The sequence below is a fragment of the Pimephales promelas genome, chromosome 20 (genome assembly GCF_988280905.1).
Source record: "Pimephales promelas chromosome 20, fPimPro1.hap1.1, whole genome shotgun sequence".
In the NCBI taxonomy this organism is placed as follows: Eukaryota; Metazoa; Chordata; class Actinopteri; order Cypriniformes; family Leuciscidae; genus Pimephales; species Pimephales promelas.
Genome location: NC_142788.1, coordinates 14,820,788 through 14,846,218, shown reverse-complemented (window position 1 = coordinate 14,846,218; position 25,431 = coordinate 14,820,788). Strand labels below are relative to the sequence as shown.

General features: G+C 40.8%; 1 protein-coding gene across 1 annotated transcript in view; it reads right to left on the bottom strand.

Annotated features, from left to right (window-relative positions):
- Window positions 1-22,887, bottom strand: part of oprl1 (opiate receptor-like 1) — a 35,048-nt gene extending 12,161 nt beyond the window's left edge. Inside the window, exons 1-2 of the mRNA XM_039653027.2 lie at window positions 22,521-22,887; window positions 21,246-21,462 (exon numbers count right to left, since the gene is read on the bottom strand). Of these exons, the coding sequence (XP_039508961.1) occupies window positions 21,246-21,454 (209 nt within the window). The 5' untranslated portion in view covers window positions 21,455-21,462; window positions 22,521-22,887. The remainder of the gene's footprint in view (window positions 1-21,245; window positions 21,463-22,520) is intronic.
- Window positions 22,888-25,431: the final 2,544 nt, after the last annotated feature.

The window sequence follows — 25,431 nt, the reverse complement described above, 5'->3', positions numbered from 1 at the left end:
AACATTAAAAATGATTAACAAATGCTGAAGAAGTATTGTTCATTCTTAGTTAATGTTAAATAATGTAGTAACTAATGAACCTTATTGTAAAGTGTTACTAGGCCTATTATTTATTTATTTATTTTTTCTCTCACTGATATCATATTGCATACCATGGGGTTAAAAAGTAATTTCATAAAATAAAATATCTCCCTTTATAACTTTGCAGATGTTGTTTATGCTGAAACAGCAAAATTACACATTAACTAAAGTTAGAAAAGTGAAATTAAGCACCCCTTTATTATCTATCATGACCCAATAGCAGTCAGACAAGAAGCAGTCAATCCTACTTTTTGGTATTAAATTAGGCCAATCTACACTTTTATGTAACTGACTTTAAAATTAAAAAAAAATATATATATATATATATATGATGATGATGACTAACTTATGCAACCAGATCAAATGAATGGCAAATAAAGTTGAGCTCAAGTTGTGTCATGTGTTTGTCACCAGCAGAGCTGATCTAGGTTTTTTTTTTTTTTTTTTTTTTTCCACAGGGTTACCAAATCAAACTAAAACTAGAGAGATTAAACGTTTCACAGCAGGCGTGGTTGTAGCAAGAAAATCCAAAGTTGGACGAGTAAAATAAACTCTCACTGGATAGAGAGAGATTGCTTTGAAATGTTAAAACTGAAGGCTGAGAGATTCAGTCTCTGTTAGTCTGGGATGGAGAGAGGAAGGTACTCGTGAGAATTGTGGTTGATCTTGCACTGACAGCATTTCAACTCCTTGAAAACCAGACTGGGATCAGACAGCACTGAAACTAGACCCTGAGCCTGAGAGCAGAAGAAGGAAGAGATCAATGAGGTGGATGGATGGAGAGAGAGAGAGAGTAATCAAGGTTGAGACATCGGAGAGGGAACATAGCGTTCAGATCTACAGAGATGATGATGAGGCTGCAGAGTGCTATTGGGGAAACCATTGGGAATACATTCATGCACATCAGCTTCTCTCTCTCCCCCAATCATGTCTCATTTACACAATCTTGGCCCGAATGACAGTTTTGGGCTTGGGCCAGTCTCAGTCCATTTACTGATGCTAAAACTGGAAGTATACGACAAAACAAAGAGATCTCTGGAATGCTTTTCCAATCTAAATTAGTGCTGAAGTTTTAGATTTTAAGGGAGTATTTTTTAGTGTACTTAAACTCTTTAGACAGCTTCATAATACATTCTTAAACTGCATATGTTATTCCAAATGATAGGCAGCAGGTTTAACTTCTGTGACATATTCTTGTGGACAAACAAAGTAAACTATATATTTTTTTTTTTATCCAATATTAAGGTATTAATATTATAAAGAATATACAGTACATGTTTGAAATAAATTAAATTAATGACCTCCAATACAGATATACAAAATTGACAGTGAAGACATTTACAGACATTTATATATATAGTATTAGTATACTATATATAGTGTTACATTTTTCATATATATATATATATATATATATATGAAAAATGTAATACTATTTCACAATATTACTATTTATAATGTATTTTTGAACAAGTAAATGCAGTCTTGGTAAAACATGTAATGAAAATTACAAACCCAAAACTTGGGTATTGCACATCCAGATATAGCTCTTCTTCACCATTTGATCATCATCACAAGATTCCTCACTATAAGTATTATTTATCTGACTGTGAGAGATAGAAGTGGTAATGCTCATATTTTCTTTTCCCATACTGTGAGTTCAATTCTAATTCTGGTATTTGAAACTCTCTCCGTAGATTATGTATCCATGCAGGAAAAAAGAAATGAGTAATCACTTGATCTCTGGTATAAATATTATATGACCTGCCATGTTAGATGATATATTTATGTTAATTGCAGCCACTGACTGAAGTCACAGGAAGAAGAGTTGAGGTTGCTGGAATTTAATTTAATTTTCTGCAGAGTAATATCTCAAATTTTAATAAAGCAGCAGAGCTAGTGTTGGTGAGAGCATGTGAGCGTCATTCGTGAGGCAGAAGAGTGTTTCTGTAGAGACTCACTCTGACACCTGATCTGCCAAAGACATTCACCAGCTATAGTGAAGACCTCCTGAGCTACAAGTGTTAAATGTGAGGAGATGAAAGAGATGATATAAAAATCTCATTAAAATCGAATTAAAATAAAACGGGGTTAAGTCCGTATTTAAAAAGTTTTCTGTCATTTTCTGTAGTTATTGTCAAGCTGACGCATGATTTTCCAATTAGTTTAGTTTTAGTTAGTTATTGGGTGCTGTATGGTTGTGATTGACAGCTTTGAGTCTGCAGAAGTGGGCCCTTGATACTGTTGAACCACCTCAGACTCCAAATGACGTAATGGTGCAAGATGTCAATAGTTATTTTTGGGATAATTTCGCTTCATTTGTCTATAGTGGAAGGAAGTGGAGACAGGTCATCCATCTTTTCTTTTCTTTTTTTTCAGTCTATGTGCAGGTAAGCAAAAAATGGTTGTGCTATACAATAAACAAAAGTCTACTGCATTTTAAAGAGCCCATGTGTATGATCAAATTTGCTTGCAAAGTGCCTTTTGTTGATGCACACTACAGTAATGGTCATACAGTAGACAATCTCACAGCAAACACACATGGACTAAAAGCTCCAAAACATAAGTGTTTTTCTTACTTAAAACTCAACAAATATGTTCTCTAGTATATCTGTGCAAACTAGTCTTTCTAAACACCAAAGAACTGTAATAAAACTGCAATAAAAGTAAGCAAAGTCCATAAGCCATATGGTGACTACATTGTACAGTATGTCATTAATCATATGGCCATCAATGTGTCTATGATGTGCAAACATGACATAAATGTCGAATGATGAAGTTACTGGTGTGTAACCTAGCATTTGGGAGCGATAACAAATTTTACAGTTCCCAGAGCCAAAAGACAGCTTGTTTCATGAATGATGGATGACTTGACTTGCTTGAATGGTCAACATCCAAAATATATTTACAGTATTTAGTGTTGTTATATTTATTTAGTGTTGTATTTACTTATCAAATGTTACTCGTTCCACATGAACTCCAGCAATGAAAGCAAATCTCCTGTTGAAGTAGTGATCATGTCGATGTACTTCAGTATAATTATATTTTTTTCACCCTATAGAATAATGACGACTGTCCTATTCACAACCAAAAGTGATCAACCGAACAAGAAATTGGTCCTTTTAGAAGCTGTGTGGATAGTTTTATGAGGAAAATTTACAAGGGCAGCTTTAGAAAATGATTGAATGCCTTTGCCAATTTGTATTACTAAACTTGCACAGGAATACAGCGGCTCAGCTTTGTGAGTCAGACATTGAAAGAGATGCTTCAGAGGATGAGGAATTGAAAAAGAACACACTATATACATATACAAATCACTGGGCAGCCTACACAGAGTTTTTTGAGGTCATGTTTTGAGGGAAAGAAAGAAAAAATTGTTTAACGTTATCCTTGGCATTTAATAAAAAGACAGCCTGTTTGACCGAAGTTAAGTATACACTAAGTAACAAATAAATGTTTAAGTGGTTTTTACTGTATTTTTAATGTACTGTATGCCGCCATGGTGAGCATACCGTTCTTTCAAAAACAGGAACATTGGTTCCCTATCAGGGAACTTCGAGCTGCGTGTAAACGCTTTGGGAACGTGCGTCATGAAGCACGTATGGAATCAGTCCAGTGGCGAGATGGAACGTCATAGAAGGGGTGACGTCTTCGACCAGGAAACTATAAAGCACCCCAAAAACACAAGCGCGTCAGCTTCTGAGTCTTCACTAAGCGCTCTGTGTGTGAAATATATATCAGTCTGTGTCTCAAAGTGTTCTTGTCTGTCCTTAGTATTATCTAGGCAGGAGTTTTCACATGTAAAAACTATAAAGAAAAGAGACTATATTATGATGGCGAGCGAACAGCAGTTCAGAAAGTGTGTTCATCCCTGCCCACGCTACATCACGGGTGGGGACACTCACGATCTGTGTGTTATTTGTATGGGAGTGCAGCATGCCCAGTCAGCTGTCGAGGGAGCTGATTGTGAACATTGCGAGCGGCTGTCAATGGAAACGCTCTGCTCCCGCCGAGCCCTTTCGAGGACAGTGGTTTGGTACACGCTCCCCACGGTTCGGGTCCCGCTGCTGCCGAGGCACAGCAGAGGCTTCAATCGTAGGGTTCGCAGATGGATCTATCAGTGGGGATTGAGACGGGCTCTGCCCTATCTCAGCCCTGACCTGGTAGATCCAGGTTTGAAAGCACGCGCTGCGGTTTCTTCCGCCCGGGCTGAGGCACCATCACTTCAGCTTCAGATGTTGAAAGTGTGGATACTGCAGAGACAGGGGACTCATCTGCTTCTAGTGAGGAGCTAATGGAGGTGTTGACTCGTGCAGCTGAAAAAATAAGCATTGAGTGGCCAGCTGATAGACAGGAGTCTAGATCTAAGAGCAAGTTGGATGAGAGATTTTTGCCATCTCGCATTCCACCTCCACACCGGTGTCTGTCGTTCTTTCCTGATCTCCACACCGAGGTGTCAAGATAATGGAAAAGACCGGTTTCAGCCAGAATATTCACACAACAAACATCTATTATTCAATTATTTCTGAGGCTAAGACTGGCTAGATGGCTATGTGGCGATCCACTCACGCAGGAGTGTTCCCACAGTATTTACACGCAGCGTCTCGTTCCCTTCAGGGAACTAAGCTTACATACGTAACCAGAGACGTTTCTTCACACTTTTTATTCAATATTTTGTATGCATGCTTTGAAGTTGTGCCGGGAGTGTAAAAGTAATATATGCTTTCCTCGTTTCAATTTTATCATTAGTCATGATGCAATGAAACATTGCAAACAGTGCACACGTCATTTTTGGCCATGTGCTCATACCAATCTTGCAATCTTCTGGGTTTTAGTGAATGGAAGAAGATGGAAGAAGATGGCCAGGTGGAAGATGATGTTATCTGCAACCAAGGAGGATATTGCTGAAGTGGCTACATCTGGTCAATCGGTTTTGGATATTGCTTATATGTTGGATGCGAATGGTCACAGTGTCTACAGAATTATTTCAAGTCATTGTGAGACCACTACCATGTGAATGTAAAGCACTGCGGCTGGTCAAGAAAGACTAGTGAGAATTTTGACAAAACGGTGGAAATTATATGAATGTAGGGCCACCTCATGACTGGATGAGACAATTTCATTTTGAACTGTAAGCTAACGGTCACAACAGGCTGGACTAAGAGGTTGTGTAGCAGTAAAGAAACTATTTATTAGTTGTAGCTTCTAAAAAAAAAAAAAAAAAAAAAAACACGCTGCATTTACTGGAGCCATGTTCAGTCCGCCAAGTCAAAATATAGCAACCTAAAATTGGATGGTTATAGTATGTGGAGTGTTTAAATACCAAATGCATGTCTGGCGCCATTAACCATGGCAGGGGAAACATAATCGTATTGGATACCCAGGTGTTGGAAGGATCTACAGAGTAGCTGGCATGGACCAATACCTGGGAATCCTGCTAAGCACAATATAGCCAAATATGGCAAATCTGCTAGGAGATCAAACGTATTTTTCAACATGATAATAATCCCAAATACACAGAGCATGCAACAAAGTTATACACACACACACACACACACACACAAATCCTGATCTTAAATCAGGCAAGGTGAGGGACAGTCCTAAAGACCAAATTAATCATCTTAATACAGACTAAATGAACTAGAGAGAGAGAGAGAGAGAGGGAGAGAGAGAGAGAGAGAGAGAGAGAGAGAGAGAGAGAGAGAGAGAGAGAGAGAGAGAGAGAGAGAGAGAGAGAGAGAGAGAGAGTTAGAATTCACAAAATGACTGGCAGCTCAAATAATGTTTCGCCTAAACTAAGCAAAACAAATTGCTTTACTGACACCATTAGACTACTGACAATAATTATAACTATACATGGGTGACAAAAATACGCAGTGTGAAGAAAGGATGCCAAATGGATGCTCTGGCACTGGGCTGGACAAATGTGTGAGCAGTAAACATCAAGCATTCACTTCACAATGTCCACTTTCAACAAAGCAGTCAGGCCAACTGTTGTCACAAAAAAAAAAAAAAAACGTTTTAGGCCTGATTATTAACCTTTAATGACAACATAGAGACAGACTGGTGTTTCTGTTACTGAGCTGATCCTATACAGTTAAGTATGTGTAAATGTTTAATCAAAAGCCTGGTGGCTTCAGACATTTGCTGTGCCATCTAACACATTTCGTGCCATGCTGGTGAAGCCCATCACAGCTTGTGTATAGCTTCTGCTTTGATTGAGTACAATCAAAAAAACAAAATTTCTTTTGTCCCAGTCTCTGCCAGTGGTCCAGATAATACCCAGCAGGCCCTGAGAGGATTACTATGCATAGAAAATGACAAGAGAACGGAGAGACTAAACAACTCAATTAAAAATGTGTGAGCAAAAATCAAACAAGCATAAAAACTAACTCTTTGTTCAGTCAGTATCGTTGAGAATGCAGTACATTTTGTTTTGCAGTAAAATGACATCTTAAAGCTTAACGAAAAGCTTTTTTTATTTTATTTTTTGCAAAAATGATACTGTTAATATTCTAGCAAAAGTCATTATTCTGACTATTTTAAAAGAGTCAGCACAAAATACAAATCAGCAACAATTTGATAATACAGATATTAAAAGTTCAAATGTCTTCCAAATTAATTGAATAATTGATTAATTAAGTAATTAAATCACTTGCTAATACATGACAAAGAAAATTAGTAATTAGTAAGTAATAAAATAATAATGAATAACAGCAAAAATCATTCAACTTCAACCAGTTTATGAGATTATTTAAAGCCAGGACATCTAAAGGTAAAATGGGGATGGTACCAATAGGGAACACTTTCTTATGATTTATAACTTAATTGCTATAACAAATCATTGGACGCATAAATCCAACTAACTGGATAAAATATTATCTAGGCTATTATAAAAATGAATCAAGGGAGTTTTAAACATACACTAAAATTCAAAAGTTTAGGGTCTGTATAAGGTTTTAAAATGGTATTAGATTTTAAAAACGTATTAAACTTATTAAAACTTAAAAATTATTTATTTATTTTTTATTACTGGTACATTTATTCAGGATGGATATACAAGTAGAAAGTTCAAAAGAACAGCATTTATTTGAAATGCACTGAAATCTTTTGTAACATTATAAATTATCAATTAAATGTATCCTTGTGCAATAAAAGTATTAATTTCTTTTAAAAGAACAATTACACACAAAACAGGGTTAAAAACTGTATTAAGAAATGTTCCGAATTGTTGTTAATGAGGTTGTAATAATTAATAAATAAATATGAAAAACAGTTTATACACAATTTTGTGTGATTTTGTGAAGGTGTAGCGCCTCATTTTAGTGATAATTTGCTGGGAAAAAAAACTGCAACAAAAACACTTTCACAACCTAGTTCATACCCATGGAAAGTGAGAGTCACTCGACTCACTCCTGTAAATACATTCATATTAACTGAAATTTCAGAACAATTACCCAGAGACTGTACACAAGCTGTCAACCTGTGGCATCTTTATTATAGGCACACCACATCCAGTGACTTCAAAAACAAACAGCCTGGAAAGGGAAGTAAGTTGAATTAGCCCCTGCCTGTACATAATTAATGCTTTACACATCTAAACAGAGCAAGAGCATGATTGCACAATTTCTCTCATTTGGCAAGACGCTGCTGGGAATCAAAAGTTGTCTGCCAAGCAAATTAAAATGTTTGTGTCTGACTGCTTTTGCCAAACGCTCTACATTATCAACTCGCACACCTGTATATGTGAGTGTTTACAGACACTGAGTCATGTCTGTCAGCATGCAGAAGGCTGAAACAAAGTCTATCAGAGTAGGCACTGTTTGTTCCATTCAAAGTTATAACCTCCAATGGAAAAAAAAACAAAACAAAAACAAAGGACAAACCAAACTCTATTAATCTTAAAGTCCCCGTGAAATCAAAATTGAACCTATTTACTTTGTTAGCGCATATTACTAGTCTTGTGGTGAACAATTAATCCGTGCAAGTAAAAATATATTTAAAAAATGTTTTACCTTGGTAATCTTTAATCAAAATCTGAAAAGTTACTTCCGGTCTGGAATGGTTTCTTTTTCTGATGACGTAGGTTTCACAGTTTGGGTGGGGAAACGCTTAACCACTCCCCTCAAACCGTTAGTTTGCTATGAGCGAGAGATGGAGAGGAGGAGCGCTAGAGTAAAACCCTGCCCTCTGTTCAATATTCCGTTTCACTTGGAAATACGTCACAGCACTGGAGAAAAATCGTTTGCAACGTCCGGTTCACGGGGACTTTAAATTGCTATCTAAAGCAGAATAGATTGAGAGATGCATTGGATATCATCCGGGCTACTGGAGATTCATCCAAACCATCCAGAAATAGAAACACATGAAGTACTCTAATACTTGGGGCACTACATGCTTGTGATACAACGAGGGTCTGCAGCCACACTATATTCAAATATTTCACAGTGTACATTGTTATTGTAAAAACAGAATTGGTTTTCCAATAGGACAGCTTAGTGCCAGAGCCATTTGAGTGCAGATGACAATAAAAGAGATGACGGGCTGTAAATTAAAGCACTAGTAACTGCACAGCTAAAAGATTCCCACCCGTATTTTTTTTTTTTTCTTCATGAAATTGGAATTTGAATTAGTTTATGCTAGTGGGGTTTGACAGTCCCTCTGCACAAAGTGCATTAATGTGTTACATTCTCTGTAAACACTGGTTGGCTTATTCAGTTGCATTTAGTCGAGTGTTTAGTTCTTATGTGCTCAAAAAAATTATCTTGGACAAAATGTCCACTATCTAATCACACACACACACACACACACACAAATATATAACTGCTGTCAATCGATTAAAATATTTAATCGCGATTAATCGCATTAATGTCATAGTTAACTTGTGATTAATCGCACATTTATATCTATTCTAAATGTCTCTTGATTTCTTTTTGTCCCGTTATATTTTTTTTTTCTCAGTTTAATGCTCTTACCAACATGGAAAAGTGGATTGTCTATATAAGAATAATAATAAATATTATCACAATTATCAAAATTAATAATTATATCTATAATAAAAATCGAATAATATTACTGAACTGGAGGCCATTGCTCATGAGGAATGGGCTAAGATTCCTTCGAAACGCTGCCTAACGTTGGTGTCTGGTTATATGTGTTTGCGTTAACGCCGTTAATAGCGCTTTAATTAGCGCTGACAGCCCTAATATATATATATATATATATATATATACACATATATACCACAGGGATCTGTTCTTGCACACTCTCTTACACTCTCTTTGTAGCCTCCATTGTTACGCTGATGACATGCAAATTTATCTGCCATTGAGTAGTGGTGATGAGAATTGTTGGTCTTGAGAATGCTGTTAGTAAATTATCTGCGTGTTTCAATGATGTAAAGGCATGGCTCTCAAAAACGTTCTTTTTTTAAACTCAGATAAATTGGAAGCTATTATTTTTGGCCCCTCCGAACATAGAAGACAAAATTTGCCAAACCTTGATCTTTTAAACTTTACTATCTCAGCTAAAGTTCGTAACTTAGGTGTGGTAATTGATAACAACTTGAAATTTGATAGGAAAATTGCCTCGGTAGTGGACTCTAGACTCACCTTCGCTTTCACCTAACAAATTTTGAAAAATATGCATTTCATTATCCAGTAAATCAAGAACAACTGGAAAGCCTTTGGATATTGTTGTGCACAAAGGGATTTGAGTCAAAAAGACCCACACAATAAACTATACAATATGACCAGATTCTGACCAGACTGAGAAATAAAAATAAATAAATAAATATAAATAAATATTAATGAAGTAATTCAAGGTCAAAAGCATCACACTCTTAGTCACGCAACTAGCCCTTTCATTCCCTTCTGTTAAGAGTGTTGGAGCTGTCATCTATCTTGATGTGATGTGCCACTCTGCCCACAGTTTTTTCTGTCCATTCGGTCTCCTAAGTTCAGTCTAAGGATGATTCATCAGCTGAGCAGATGTTAAGTGACTTTTTTTTTTTTTTTAGCAAAATGACTTTCCAGAGCTCGGTCATTAGGTAAAAGTGTTTCTACAAGGATGAACATAAAACTTTCAGAGTCATAATAGATATTTCTGAATGCTCAACATCAAATAAACGGCTTTATTTCTGATTGATCTGGGGAACATGACAAAACCAAAATAAGTGTGATATTTTGAATATGATCTAAATAAGTGTGTGCCTTCAAAATCTCAGATCTCAAAGATATTGTTTTATTCAAGAGACAAGATTGAAACATTTAGGCTGAATACTCTGATCTGAGATAGTATTATGCATCACAAGCAATTCCGACCTTCCTTTTTAGCTTTGATCACAGCTAATGAATTGTTGTGCAGAGGAGATCACGATTCAGATGCAACAATGCACTTGCTCATAGGAGCCTTTTATTGTTTGCAATACACCAAGAAGCAATCAAGCAAAACTAATAATGCCAATTGTAATGCCCACCCAACTTGTATTGAAAGGCAGGTAGAGAGTTCAGATAAAATGCCAGCCAAATGATAAATTGACCACAGATAGAAAAGAAAGTCTTTTTTATATCTTAATTAAGAGGTTGGAAATCTTTGTGAACCTGTGCCTCTAATTAAGACAAAGACAATGAGGTGATTGTAGACAGAGAAAAAGGGTCAGCCATAAAATCATTAATTAAATTAAATATAATTTTAACAGTACTTTGTTTGCACAGAAACTATCATAAGGTGTACTGAAGCATTTTTTTTCTACATTATAAATAAATTAATTACATCTATGCCTTGTGCTGGGTGCTCATGAAAGGGTTTTTCAGGTCTCTGACTTGAAGGATTTATTATGCAATGGTGAATTTCCCAGGTAACCTGTGCATTTGGAGTAAGGTTAGGTTTATAGATCTTCAAGTATAAGATCTTCTATAGCACTGCTCTACTTAAGAGGGGCAGGCATACGTGCATGAATGTGTTTTTGAGCATTTTTTTTTTTTAAAAAAGTGATGACCTCAATGACAGCGAGGTGTTTAGGCTCAATAGCATCACTGGAGCAGTAAAGTCCAGGGCAGAGATCACAGTGGAAGGTGATATCAGCAGCTCTGTGCTCTACTTGATCAGCTTACACTGGATTAGAGTGAAAAATAGTTCAACCAAAAATGTAATCTACTCACCCTCATGTTCTAAACCTAATTTTGACATTTAGGCTGCATTTAACTCTGATAAATTATTTAATATTCATCTAATCTGAGAAGTCAGATGCTTGTATTAATATCTTGTTGGGCTGGTCTTTGGCTGCATTTAGTTTTGAGGAACTAAATGGCAAAATAGCCAGCTGGAGCTGGACTGAGAACACAAAGGACTCCTCCTGCGATGATGAGGAGTTACTCAAGGTAGTCACTCATGTAGTGGCCAGATTACAGCTAGACTGGCCACAGGAAAAAGAGCAAGTGCTTAAAGTAAGAGCAGACCTTATAGGCCTCAGCGACGGTCTCTCCTCTTCTTCCCGTGTATTTGTGCCCTCGCCGTCAACATATTCGACAATCGTGGGTGCAAGGGCACAAACAAAAATGTTTTTTTTTTCCCCATAGTGCTGTTTGCGCAGCATCTTAAATCTGCTTTTTCATGGAACAGGGTTACAGTCAAGTCACCAAAGACTTGGATGGAAATTTGGCAACTGATGGCCTCTCAAGTCAGGTTTTAAATGAATTCCGTGAACTGACAAAATTGAAATTAAACTATCTTTAATGTAGATAACATCACATTGAAATTACATATCTGTATGAAAAAAAAAAATGTATTAATGTGCCATGACATCCAAAACTGACACCAGCTCATGGGATTATTTTGAAATCTGTGGTGGTCTAAATTCCCAAGCAGAGAATAAAAGACCTTGTTTTTCCCCTCTGTGGGCCTGATTAAACACAAAATGCACATTTATTAAGTTTATAACTATTAAGTTATAATCAGTCACAGTCGATGATCTCTAATATGCCTTCTACTCTATACTGATTTTGCAAGCCCTGCTAATTTGCTAGTAATATTAATATTTCCACTGTATCAATTTTAATAAAGGTAAGATGTTAAAAGAATATATATAATATACTGTGTGTGTGTGTATATATATATATATATATATATATATAGACCATTTTGCAAGATGTAAACAACACTGGTCCAGAAACATATACTGTTTTATCCGTTTTCACATGTAAAGAAAACATCTTAAAGATGTTGTTAAACTTTTTGATTAAGTTTTACATGTTTTGTTGGTTGTATTTTATCCCAGCTTTTATGTAGTGTTTATGGAAGTGCTTCTGGACCAGTGTTGTTTACATCTTGCAAAATGGTATATATATATATATATATATATATATATATATATATATATATAACGAACCAATCAAGTCAGACAGACACTGGCATGAGTCACTGAAGAGTCACTGGCACCTTGACCATGCACCAATGAATAAACAAATTAAATCATAGATGAGACATACGCCATGTCTGAAACCATCAAAGGACTGTACTATGCATTCAACCTGAAATCTGCACAAACTAGACAAACAAACAAAAAACATTACCATTGGACGTGAGATCAAATTAATCAAGTCTTTGGAGGAGCTGCATCTTAAAGTAAATGGAGGCCAATCATAAAGTGATTTAGTTATATTACACTAATTTTACAAAAAAAGGTATGTTAGTAAACCACAAAAGTCCCCACAATAAAAACCTCTAATGCTCAGGATGAATTGACAATCAGCTAGTATTACTGAAGCCAAACAGCATTTAGGCTGAATTTAGGACATGCCAAGGCAGTGCTAAAGCTGTTATGCAGCTTCATATTCATTTCTCCTTGTAATGTACTCTCTTCAGTCCAGTGAGAGGGGATGAATTCATTACAGCTCTCGTATCGATCTGACAGGCCTCAGCTGAGTCAACTGGAAGAGAATTCTCTCCAAATGTCCATAAACACATCTTTTACCACAAAGCTCATCCAGGGAGTTCTTAGAAGAAGAATGGATGGGCAGACAGATGGACAAGCAGACAGACTGAAGTACAGTATGCAAGGATGTGCATAGATAGACAAACTAACCCATGGATGGATGGGTGGATGGATAAACAAATGGATGGATGGATAGACTGATGGACATAGAGACAAATCAATGGATGTGCAAGGATATACATGCATAGATGGATGGATGGATGGATGGACGGATGGATGGATGGATGCACACAAATAGTCAACCCATGTATTGATGGACGGACGGACGAATAGATGACTGGTCAGGCAGAAGGATGAATGGTCAGGAAGATGGATGAACAGATGAATGGACAAAAAAATGAAGGATTTAAACACTCAAATAAACAGACAACCCATGGATGGACGGACGGACAAACAGATGAATGGACAAACAGGTTGATGGATGTAAGCACACAGATGGACGGACAGCCAGCCAGACAAACTGATAAGATGGGCTGACAGATTTTAATGGGTGGATGGACAGACCGACGACAGTCAGGCAGATGGACGGTCAGTGGATGGATAGATGGACAAGATAACAGGCTAAAGTTCATTAATTTCATCCCTTATACTCATGGCACTTACCAGCCATCAATTAACTTCATCAACCGTCAAAACCAATCAAACGTCTGAGACTTCAATCTGTTTTAACTAGGAAGAGACACTAGACAACCAAGACATGAACAGAGATGAAACTCGTGGAAATCGCTCAACCATTAAAGGCCTTCCAGGAACAACTGCACTTAGAAAGTGGATCCACTCAGCATTTAGACCAGCACAAGACGAAGTGATTAGAATGATGCATATACAGTTTAATCCTGCCACCGGGTCGATGCTTTTGAATGGCTCAGATTGGTGAAACGCTGGTCTAGCGGGAACACTTTTCTCTTAAAGTGAGAAAGAACAGCACTGCAGAAGAAAACGTCTCGGGTTATGACTATAACCCTTGTTCCCTGAGAAGGGAACGAGACACTGCGTCGATAAAATCGACTCTTTGGGGACGCTCCCTAAGCGTGCGCCTCTGAAGTATGAATGAAACTAATCCAATCCTGATTGGTGTTGCGTCGTGACGTAACATGTGACGGCATACCCGGAAGTATAAAAGTGACGCTGTCACAACACACACTAGCCTCGCGATGAAGCAAGACGCTCAAGGGTCTGAAAAGGGGGCGTGGCAACACGACGCAGTGTCTCGTTCCCTTCTCAGGGAACAAGGGTTATAGTCATAACCCGAGACGTTCCCTATCGAGGGAACTCAACACTGCGTCGATAAAATCGACTCTTTGGGGAACGAGTACCCACTAGGCCACGCACCGAACAGACCCGCCCCAGAGTGAAACTGATTAGGCACTCAGCAAGGGCCGAGTACGTGTGCACCGGGCGTACTGGGAAGGCTGAGACTGTAAAACCTGATGAAAGTATGCGGGGTAGCCCAGCCGGCTGCCTCACAAATCTCCTGCAGAGGTACTCCCGACAGAAGGGCCCTAGAGGAAGCCATGCCTCTAGTCGAGTGAGCCCTTAAGGCCAAAGGTGAAGGAACCCCACGCACCTTGTAAGCCTCAGTAATAGCCTGGACAATCCAGTTACTTATAGTTTGTTTGGTCGCCGGGAGCCCCCTCTTAGGTGACCCAAAGCATACTAACAACTGGTCAGATCTTCTCCAAGAAGCAGACTTTTCCAAGTATACACTCAAAGCTCTGACGGGGCAGAGCAAGTGAAGCCTCTCTTCTCCCGCCGACACATGAGGTGGAGGATGGAATGCCTGAAGGACTACAGAGCGAGCCGTACTCGAAGGAACTTTAGGCACGTAGCCCGGACTCGGGTGCAAAAAGGCCTTTACTTTGCCAGGGGCAAACTCCAAGCAAGCTGGCGTTACCGCCAGGGCCTGGAGATCTCCCACCCTCTTAAGAGAGGTAATCGCTAAGAGAAAGACCATTTTCAACGTTAAGTCCTTAGGTGAAGCCGACTCTAAAGGTTCGAAGGGAGCGAGGGACAACCCTTCCAGAACTATTGCCAGATCCCAGGCAGGCACCCTGGACCTGATCGCCGGCCTCATCCTCCAAGCACCACGGAGAAACCTAATGACCAACTGGTGCCTCCCCAGAGGTCCACCATCTACTGGCGCGTGGAAAGCCGAAACGGCAGCCACGTACACCTTAAGAGTGGACGGGGAGAGACCCGCAGAGAAACGATCCTGAAGGAATTCCAGAACTGAAGCCACTGGGCAGTTTACTGGATCCAACCTTCGTTCTCCACACCAAGTGTGAAACACCTTCCACTTGAGGCCATATAATCTCCTGGTAGATGGGGCCCTAGAGCTAAGTATGGTTTCAACCACCTCAGCTGATAAGCCAGCATTTAGGTACTGAACCCCCTCAGAGGCCAGACCCACAGCTTCCACAACTCTGGGCGAGGGTGGAAGATTGTGCCCTCCGCCTGAGACAATAGATCCCTCCTCAGAGGAATCGGCCATGGCGGAGCTATGAGGAGTGATATTATATCCGAGAACCATACTCGTGTCGGCCATCTCGGGGCAACCAGAAGTAGACTGATGCCCTCTTGACGGACCCTCTCCAGGACCCCTGGGAGCAGAGCGATCGGGGGGAAAGCATACAGGCGAAGCCTCGGCCAAGCCTGTACCATGGCATCCAACCCCAGTGGGGCTGGATGTGAGAGGGAGAACCAAAGTGGACAGTGGGACGTCTCTCGAGACGCAAACAGATCCACTTCCATCGGTCCGAACCTCTCCCATATCGACTTCACCACATCCGGATGAAGTCTCCATTCCCCGGGCCTCAGCCCCTGCCTCGACAGGATGTCTGCTCCCCGATTCTGAACCCCTGGGATATACATTGCCCTTATTGACAATATCTTTCCCTGGGACCAAAGGATAATCTGATGCGCCAGTTTGCACAGAGGGCGCGATCTGAGTCCCCCCTGTCGGTTCAGATAGGCCACCACTGACGTATTGTCTGTCCGTATAAGGACGTGGCGACCCTCGATGTCTGGGAGGAAGCTCCTCAAAGCCTTGAATACCGCCATCATCTCCAGGCAATTTATATGCCAAGTGCGATGATGGTCCTGCCACAGACCCCTGGTAAAGCGGCCGTCCATGACCGCGCCCCAGCCCGTAAGGGAGGCGTCTGTCGAAACGGTTTCCCGGCGACATGACACCCCCAACACTGGCCCTTGGGATAGGAACCAAGGCTTCTTCCATATTTGCAGAGACTGAAGGCACTTGCGCGTTACTCTGATCATACGGAACGGATTTCCTTTGGGTGAGAACCCCTTGGTCTTCAACCACCACTGGAGGGGCCTCATGTGAAGGAGGCCCAGAGGAATAATGTTGGATGCCGCTGCCATGAGGCCCAGCATCCTTTGAAAGTGTTTCACAGTGACGGCCTGACCTAGCCTCACCCTGGACACCATCGCCAGAATTGACTCGATACGTGCGGGAGACATACGTGCCTGCATTGTAATCGAGTTCCACACGACTCCCAAAAAGGTCGTGCCCTGGGACGGTTCTAGCACACTCTTCTTCAAATTGAGTCTTAACCCCAATTTTTGAATATGGCCAAGAACGACATCTCGATGCCGAACTGCCATCTCCCGAGACTGGGCCAAAATAAGCCAGTCGTCGAGATAATTCAATACGCGAATCCCCTGAAGTCTCAGTGGAGCAAGGGCCACGTCCATACACTTGGTAAATGTGCGGGGAGAGAGTGCTAGGCCGAACGGAAGAACCCGATATTGGTATGCTTCGCCCCCGAAAGCGAACCTCAGGTATCTCCTGTGACAAGGAAGGATGGAGATGTGAAAATAGGCGTCTTTCAGATCTATCGTGACAAACCAGTCCTCGGATCTGATTTGACTCACGATTGTTGGAATGGTCAACATTCTGAATTTGAACCTTCTCAGAGACCGGTTCAACACCCTGAGATCCAAAATTGGCCTTAACCCCCCATCCTTCTTTGGAACTATAAAGTACCGGCTGTAAAACCCGGACTCCCTGTCTACCGGAAGAACACGTTCTATGGCTCCTTTCGACAGCAGAGTCTGTACTTCTTGTTCCAACACCTGAGCCTGCTCTGGGACCACCGCAGTGAGCACCACCCCAGAGAACTTGGGGGGGCGGTGCGCGAACTGCAGTCTGTACCCAACTCGTATTATCTGCAGGACCCATGGAGATATGTTGGGAAGATGATACCATCCCTCTACAAAATCTGCTAAGGGTACCAGCCTCTCGAGGCTGGCCTCTGGTGTCTTTTCGCTGGAAATTGATGCGGCCCGAAGCGCTGTTAACGGCGGACCTGCATCTTTTCCTAGAGGGCCCCGTTGTGAGAACAACCTCGGTTGTCTCACTGCGGAGGGGGCAGCCCTCTGAAGTCCTGCCTTGGCTAGGACCTCTTTTCCGAAGTCCTCTTAGCCTGAATGACGTCCCTCAGGTCGCCCCTCTGGCTGGAGGACTTCGGTTTTTGGGAGCGTTTCCTCTGTTGCCAAGACCCCGGAGGGGGGGCTCTAGAGGAAACGCTCTCCTTCTGCTCTGCCCTGTGGGAGGAGCTGGCTGATGGCTGGGGCTGATTGCTTTGCCCCCCCCTACTAGATTTGGCCTTCGCTTTCCGGGGGAGGTACTGCTGGAACGCCGCAGATTGTTTTCTCGACTCCTGAAACCTGTCGACAACCGAATTAACGGCGTCGCCGAACAGGCCAGAAGCCGAAAGCGGCGCGTCCAGCAGGAAGGACCTATCCTTTTCTTTAATTCCGGATAAGTTCAGCCACAGATGCCTCTCCGTGGCCACCATGGCCGCCATAGAGCGGCCAATAGCGCTGGCCGCTTCCCTAGTGGCCCGGAGAGACAAATCTGCGGCCTTCCTCAACTCCGCGACATCTTCAGGAGTAGGCCCCTCCCCCTCATCCAAATCTTTCAGGAGGTCGGCCTGGTATGCCTGCAAAATCGCCATTGAGTGCAGACACGAACCAGCCCGACCCGCCGCCATGTAAGCCCTGCCCACCAATGCAGATGTCTCTCTGCAGGGCTTACTAGGCAACACCGGGGTCTTTAGGGAAGACGCCGATTCGGGAGAGAGATAGCTCGCTAAAGCCTCCTCCACCTTCGGCATCTTCCCATATCCCATATCTCGAGCCCCCATAACATTGCTGTAATCTATTACATTGGGACTCGAAATACGGGACGAATGCGGTCTTTCCCACGTTCTCGAGATCTCTTTATGGAGATCAGGGAAAAACGGCAGACCCCGGCGGTGAGGCTGTGACCTGCGCTGCAGGTAACGCTCGTCCATTTTACTGGTGACTTGCGTTTCCTGCTCATGTTGTGGCCAGCTGATGTTTAGTCTGGCCACAGCGCGTGTCACAACCTCCACCAGCTCCTCATAACCCAGGCCGCGTGATGGCGTGCTGAGATCACGGTCGTCCGCATCGATGCTGAGCACGTCCCCTTCCTCAGAAGTAGACAGCTCAAGCACCGGGACCTGATCGCGGGTAGGAGAAACCGCAGCGCGGGCTCCCACACCACTCTCAGAGGCTGCGGGACCAGCCGATGGCGAGCGAGAAAATGCCTCAGCATTCTCACTCTCCTCCGCCAGATCCCGCTGCGAACCCCAGGATCTCAGTCGCCGCATCGCCTCGACATATGCGGGACCGGAACCCTGGGGAACGCGAGCCTGACCGTGCTCGTCAAAGCACGCCAGCCGGGAGCGCAGCACTCTAATAGGCAAAGCCTCACACATTTCACAAGCAGCCCCCTCGAGAGCTGCCCGTGCGTGCTGCACTCCCAAACAATACACACATAGAGAGTGTGCGTCCCCACCCGTGATGAAACGAGGGCAGGGATGCACACACCTCTTGAATTGTTCACTGGCCATACTTTCTTTCAATAATAAGACAAACAACACCAAATAAGACAGACAGTTTCAACATAAAGCGCTTGCTGAAGAGCGAAAGCTAGTGTGTGTTGTGACAGCGTCACTTTTATACTTCCGGGTATGCCGTCACATGTTACGTCACGACGCAACACCAATCAGGATTGGATTAGTTTCATTCATACTTCAGAGGCGCACGCTTAGGGAGCGTCCCCAAAGAGTCGATTTTATCGACGCAGTGTTGAGTTCCCTCGATAGGGAACCGCTTACATCCTCATTCCTATAACTAACACATGATTGATTCACACAACAGGACATGCAAGAGGTAGATAAAACAATACAACAATGTACAGAGAGTGTAAGAGAGTGAACAAAGAGAACATACAGATGAAATCATCAACGGCACTCATCCAAGCAAAAGCAATGATACATAATCAGACACTTTCCTACAGTGAGGAACAGTAAACACATTTGTGGCCTCCATGCATGCTGGCAGATGGAGAAGGTGAGTGAGCTGGGACTGAGTGGGTGATGGCCTAAAGACTCAGCACAGAACAGGAAACTGAGGCTGCCCAATGATTAGTCACTAGTACATCACTATCCACCATGATACAGTGAGACAATCAGACGTACAGTTCTGTTCATGACTGTATCCCAAACCAAAATGATCCTTAAAGGAATAGCTCACCCAAAAATGAAAATTCTGTCAATATTTACTTATCAGTTCTTTCATATGCAAAACCAAAAATAAGATATTTTGAAGAATGTTGGTAACCAAACCATTTTAGTGACTTCCATTGTATGACACGAAACTAAAAAAAAAAAAAAAAATCAGATATTTCTCAAATTATCTTCGTGTAAGTCCCACAAAAGCAAGCAAGTCATACAGATTTGGAATGACATGATGAGTAAATGATGACATAATTCTAATTTTGGATTTTCTGTTCAACTTATGATTATCTACTTTTGGAATAATGATTTAGCTCATTCAAATAGTTTTAGATCATTAGACATGACTGCATGGTACCCTGGAAAGATTGAAACAGACTGAAACCAGATTTCTTAAATGGTGTCTTCATTGCAGCGCAAGACAGCTGCCTTCGGTTTTGGACGCAGCCCAGTTGTCTGAAACCAAATGGAATTAAATTGGCTACATATGTGACCTTGCTATGTATGAAATCCAAAGGATTGTGGGTAGATATGTCCGTATTCTGTCTATTTAGCTTTATAATTATTGGATTTACATTCTGAAATGATATTGGCGTACAACTAGATGGTGAAACAGTCAATAATTGCTAAGAGGCTAGTTTATGGCATCTACGTTATAAAAATTGAAGTAAGATAAATTGTGAAGGATAGATGCAACACTTGGCACTTCCAGATGGTCCATGAAAAGAGAAAATAGGGTAAACAAGAAACCACTGATTTGGGCAAAGAGAGAGGGAAAAGTGCAATTGTTAGTAAGATACAGATTTTGGACCCACCCTCATAAAACTCCAGAACCAATGCACTTGCATTTTGTAATACAACACAGGAATGGAGAGAGGATGGGGATGGGGGGATGAAAAGAGATAATTGAGAGAAAGCATGTAAACAAACAGAATGACTGAGGATGGAGGGTGAAAATTCATTTCACATCTAGGCCCAAAGATCTGTCAATAGTGATCGAAGCCTGCTGGGTGAAATGATTGTGCATTGGTTGGTCTCAGCTGTAAACAATTGATGTAAATCAATCTCTCAATTGATTTAAAGGATAGTTTGCCCAAAAATGTATTCACCCTCATGCCAAAAGTGTTTTGTCCATAAAATGTTGACTTTTATTATATGGACCAACAAACATATACTGAGACCTTCTTCTTGTGTTCAGCAGAATAAACAGTCATGCAGGTTTGGACAGAATTTTCCTTTTTCGGTGTCAAATTATGACTGTTTCCAATCATGTTTCCCAGCCAAACAGGAAGTGCTGCCATAAAACCATGCCACTGGCTGGGCCAGTGTAAGAAAACAAAAGATTTCAATGGCTCAATTCGACTTACATTGGCTACTTTGTATGAATTGTCCACTCCCGTGTAAAAACACTTCAGTCACTGTGCTGAAGGTCATGACCCAGTGAAGTGCTGTCAGGATGCAGAGGTTTTTCCTTATGGGTCTCAAATAAACATCCATGACAGTGTGGTGTACTATTGGAGCACTGCATTTCCTAAACCACAGATTTCCTCAATTTACACAGTCCCTCATTTATTATAAAATACAGTTCTGACCCGTCAGCTTACCTGATAATGACGTACATTACCAGGCAGTTTCCGACCAGCCCCACCACGCAGACGAACATGTAGACCACTGCTATAGTGATCTTGACGCCCCTTGGGAAGAAGCTGTCAGTCCCATTGAAGGAGCTGAAGTTGTTCTGGAACAGAGACTCGTTGTACAGATGGAAGTGTCTGGGGTCAGCAAAGCCGGTGGAATCATTTGAGTACTCCATGAGTGCAACTATTGCACACACACACAAACACACACACACCAAAAACAACAACACAAAAATGCTTAGTCAAAGTCCCCATACGGTCTATCTCACATGAAAACAGGCATTCAAAGAGATTGTTATTCTACTGGTTTTAGCTGGGTTAATAAAATAAATAAAACAGGTTAAGGATGTGGTTAAGGAAGTTGTTCAGAAAATCTAATTCACCCAGACTTGTATCTAGTGACATGAATACACCTGAAGAACATGTTTTCAATATGTGAATTAAAATTATTTTTCATATTTTTGTGGTAAAATTAAAACAAAAACAAAAACTTTCCTAATCTAGCTGTGTAATAAGCCGAGCATTGGTTGGCTCTTTGAAGAATTGCGTTTGTTCCACTTTTGTAACTCGCTTTTTGATTAAAAGTGTCTCTTAAATGCATGTAAATGTAAACAAAAATATGCAGTTAAGTAATATAGTTTTAAAATATTATTATTTGAAAAACTTTGTCACCAAATCAGTCAGTCTGGTGTTACCAATATGTAGGCAGCCATTTTGTTGTCATGTGACATGACAACAAACCACTAGCCTCTGAAGTTTTATGAAAATACAGATTTTGACCATATTAAAAATTCTTTGTTAGTTCAAATTGAGTATCCATGAGTAAAACTTATTGACATTTATGACTCAGAAATATACTTGTAAAACATGTATTTTACATTGTAAACATGTTTGGAAAAATATGTTTACTTGGAAAAAAAAAAAAACGTGAGCACAAATCTAACATTAAGAACTTGGAATTCTTTTTTTATTTTTTTAGATTTATCTTTTAGATATCATACAACATTATTCGTCTTAGCTACAGTTGATGAGGTAGGGGTGATATGCGAGGCGCATTGTGAACATCTACTGCACTGTCAACAGTTTGCGCATGCAATAGGCTATATTACACAGTTTGGCTACACAGGAAACAACCCATCCATGCGAAATTCCTGGTAACATCCACACCGGACCACACAAAGTATAGCCTACAATATCTTCTATCACATCGCCTCAGGAGGATTCAAATAGAGCAGCACATACCGCTGTTTGGAGAAATCCCGTGTGGTCGCTGAAACGTCTGACTCCTGTCAAGCGACGAATTCTTGTTTCTGCTATTCTTTGTGTTTTAAGCGATCTCAGAGCTCTGTTTCCAACAGCCACAGATATTCACATCCCTGTGCATCTCAGGAAAAAGAGAAACATTTTTTTTTCTGAACGAGTGCAGTGGGAGGGGGAGGTGCGCTAAAGCACTTGCTTGTTGTTGCGAATCTTCAGCAGCGACTTACATCTCCACTAGGTATCTCTCTCTCTCTCTCTCTCTCTCTCTCTCTCTCTCTCTCTCTCTCTCTCTCTCTCTCTCTCTCTCTCTCTCTCTCTCTCTCTCTCTCAGTCTCTCTCTCTCTCTCTCCTGGCACGCGCTAACCCAAACGTTGATTACGCAGGGGTGGCGCGCGCATGCAGGTGTCAGTGGCAGGCAAGCGTTTGAACAGGTGTCTTTGGTGGAGAGTCAGTGTAACTGTATGAACTGAATGTTTTAAGAAAAAGTATAATTTCTTTTCATATCATTACTAAAATGTATTATGTTTAACAAGTCAATACATACGGTAAACTACAGTAAACCTTTTTGTATTATGCTTGTGAAATACAACTATATATATATGTATATATATATATATGAAGAGTTCAGATGCAAAAGCCTCTAAATGCCATTTGAAATTTTCTTCTAAAATGACAATTTTTATCAAGCTTGTATATTTAAGTTCAGTAATTTCACTTAAATGACAATTAATAGGTAATCTTCATTGCCATTTAAGTAAAATTACTGAACTTAAATATACAAGCTTGATAAAAATGATCATTTTAGAAGAAAATTTCAAATGGCATTTAGAGGCTTTTGCATCTGAACTCTTCATATATATATATATATATATATATATATACACTCACCGGCCACTTTATTAGGTACACCTGTCTAACTGCTCGTTAACACTTAATTTCTAAGCAGCCAATCACATGGCGGCAACTCAGTGCATTTAGGCATGTAGACATGGTCAAGACAATCTCCTGCAGTTCAAACCGAGCATCAGTATGGGGAAGAAAGGTGATTTGAGTGACTTTGAACGTGGCATGATTGTTGGTGCCAGAAGGGCTGGTCTGGGTATTTCAGAAACTGCTAATCTACTGGGATTTTCACGCACAACCATCTCTAGGGTTTACAGAGAATGGTCCGAAAAAGAAAAAACATCCAGTGAGCGGCAGTTCTGTGGGCGGAAATGCCTTGTTGATGCCAGAGGTCAGAGGAGAATGGCCAGACTGGTTCGAGCTGATAGAAGGGCAACAGTGACTCAAATAACCACCCGTTACAACCAAGGTGGGCAGAAGAGCATCTCTGAACGCACAGTACGTCGAACTTTGAGGCAGATGGGCTACAGCAGCAGAAGACCACACCGGGTGCCACTCCTTTCAGCTAAGAACAGGAAACTGAGGCTACAATTTGCACAAGCTCATCGAAATTGGACAATAGAAGATTGGAAAAACGTTGCCTGGTCTGATGAGTCTCGATTTCTGCTGCGACATTCGGATGGTAGGGTCAGAATTTGGCGTCTACAACATGAAAGCATGGATCCATCCTGCCTTGTATCAACAGTTCAGGCTGGTGGTGGTGGTGTCATGGTGTGGGGAATATTTTCGTGGCACTCTTTGGGCCCCTTGGTACCAATTGAGCATCGTTGCAACGCCACAGCCTACCTGAGTATTGTTGCTGACCATGTCCATCCCTTTATGACCACAATGTACCCAACTTCTGATGGCTACTTTCAGCAGGATAATGCGCCATGTCATAAAGCTGGAATCATCTCAGACTGGTTTCTTGAACATGACAATGAGTTCGCTGTACTCAAATGGCCTCCACAGTCACCAGATCTCAATCCAATAGAGCATCTTTGGGATGTGGTGGAACGGGAGATTCGCATCATGGATGTGCAGCCGACAAATCTGCGGCAACTGTGTGATGCCATCATGTCAATATGGACCAAACTCCCTGAGGAATGCTTCCAGAACCTTGTTGAATCTATGCCACGAAGAATTGAGGCAGTTCTGAAGGCAAAAGGGGGTCCAACACGTTACTAGCATGGGGTACCTAATAAAGTGGCCGGTGAGTGTATATATATATATATATGAAGAGTTCAGATGCAAAAGCCTCTAAATATAGTATACCGCTCATTTCCATCTAGTTTTAAATTGAAGTTGGCCTAAAACTAAAATCTAAAACTTAATAAAAACTATAACATCAAAAAATATTGGAATTAAAATAAAACCTGATAATTTACAATTGAAATCTAATTCAAAATACAAAATATAAATAAATGTAATAGTATATCAATGATACTAATATACAACATATATATATATATATATATATATATATATATATATATACTGTATATATATATATATATAAACAGTATAGGAAAATGGCTAACGCAAAAAGATAAATAAAAGGTAATCAGTTGCAGCACATACACTTTCGCTTGAATGTGTATTTAAATACATTTTACCTATAAAAATAATAATAAGTTGACAAATAACATCAATGTATATGTTATAATCACCCACCTATTTTTCACTTCTCATGACACTTCATGTGCCTCTCTGGCCTCAAGCTCTTATATTCAAGCCTCATATGTGATAATTGCAGCAGATTGCAAAGTGCAACAGTTTTAATGGGTAAGTCATTAATGCCTTTTGCAGGATACAGCTGATTTTGTCTTTCCTCAGCCGTGACAGAGATGCTTTCTCAGCTGAATGTCAGTGATGCATGTTGTGTGCTGCCCTTAAATGTTTCAGCTCTGAGAACTTTAATGAGAGTTGACACTCATCAGTCACATAAGAATTGGTTGATACTTTTTTTTTTTTTAATGCCTAAAGGAAACTTGCTCAGAGTACTTGGTGC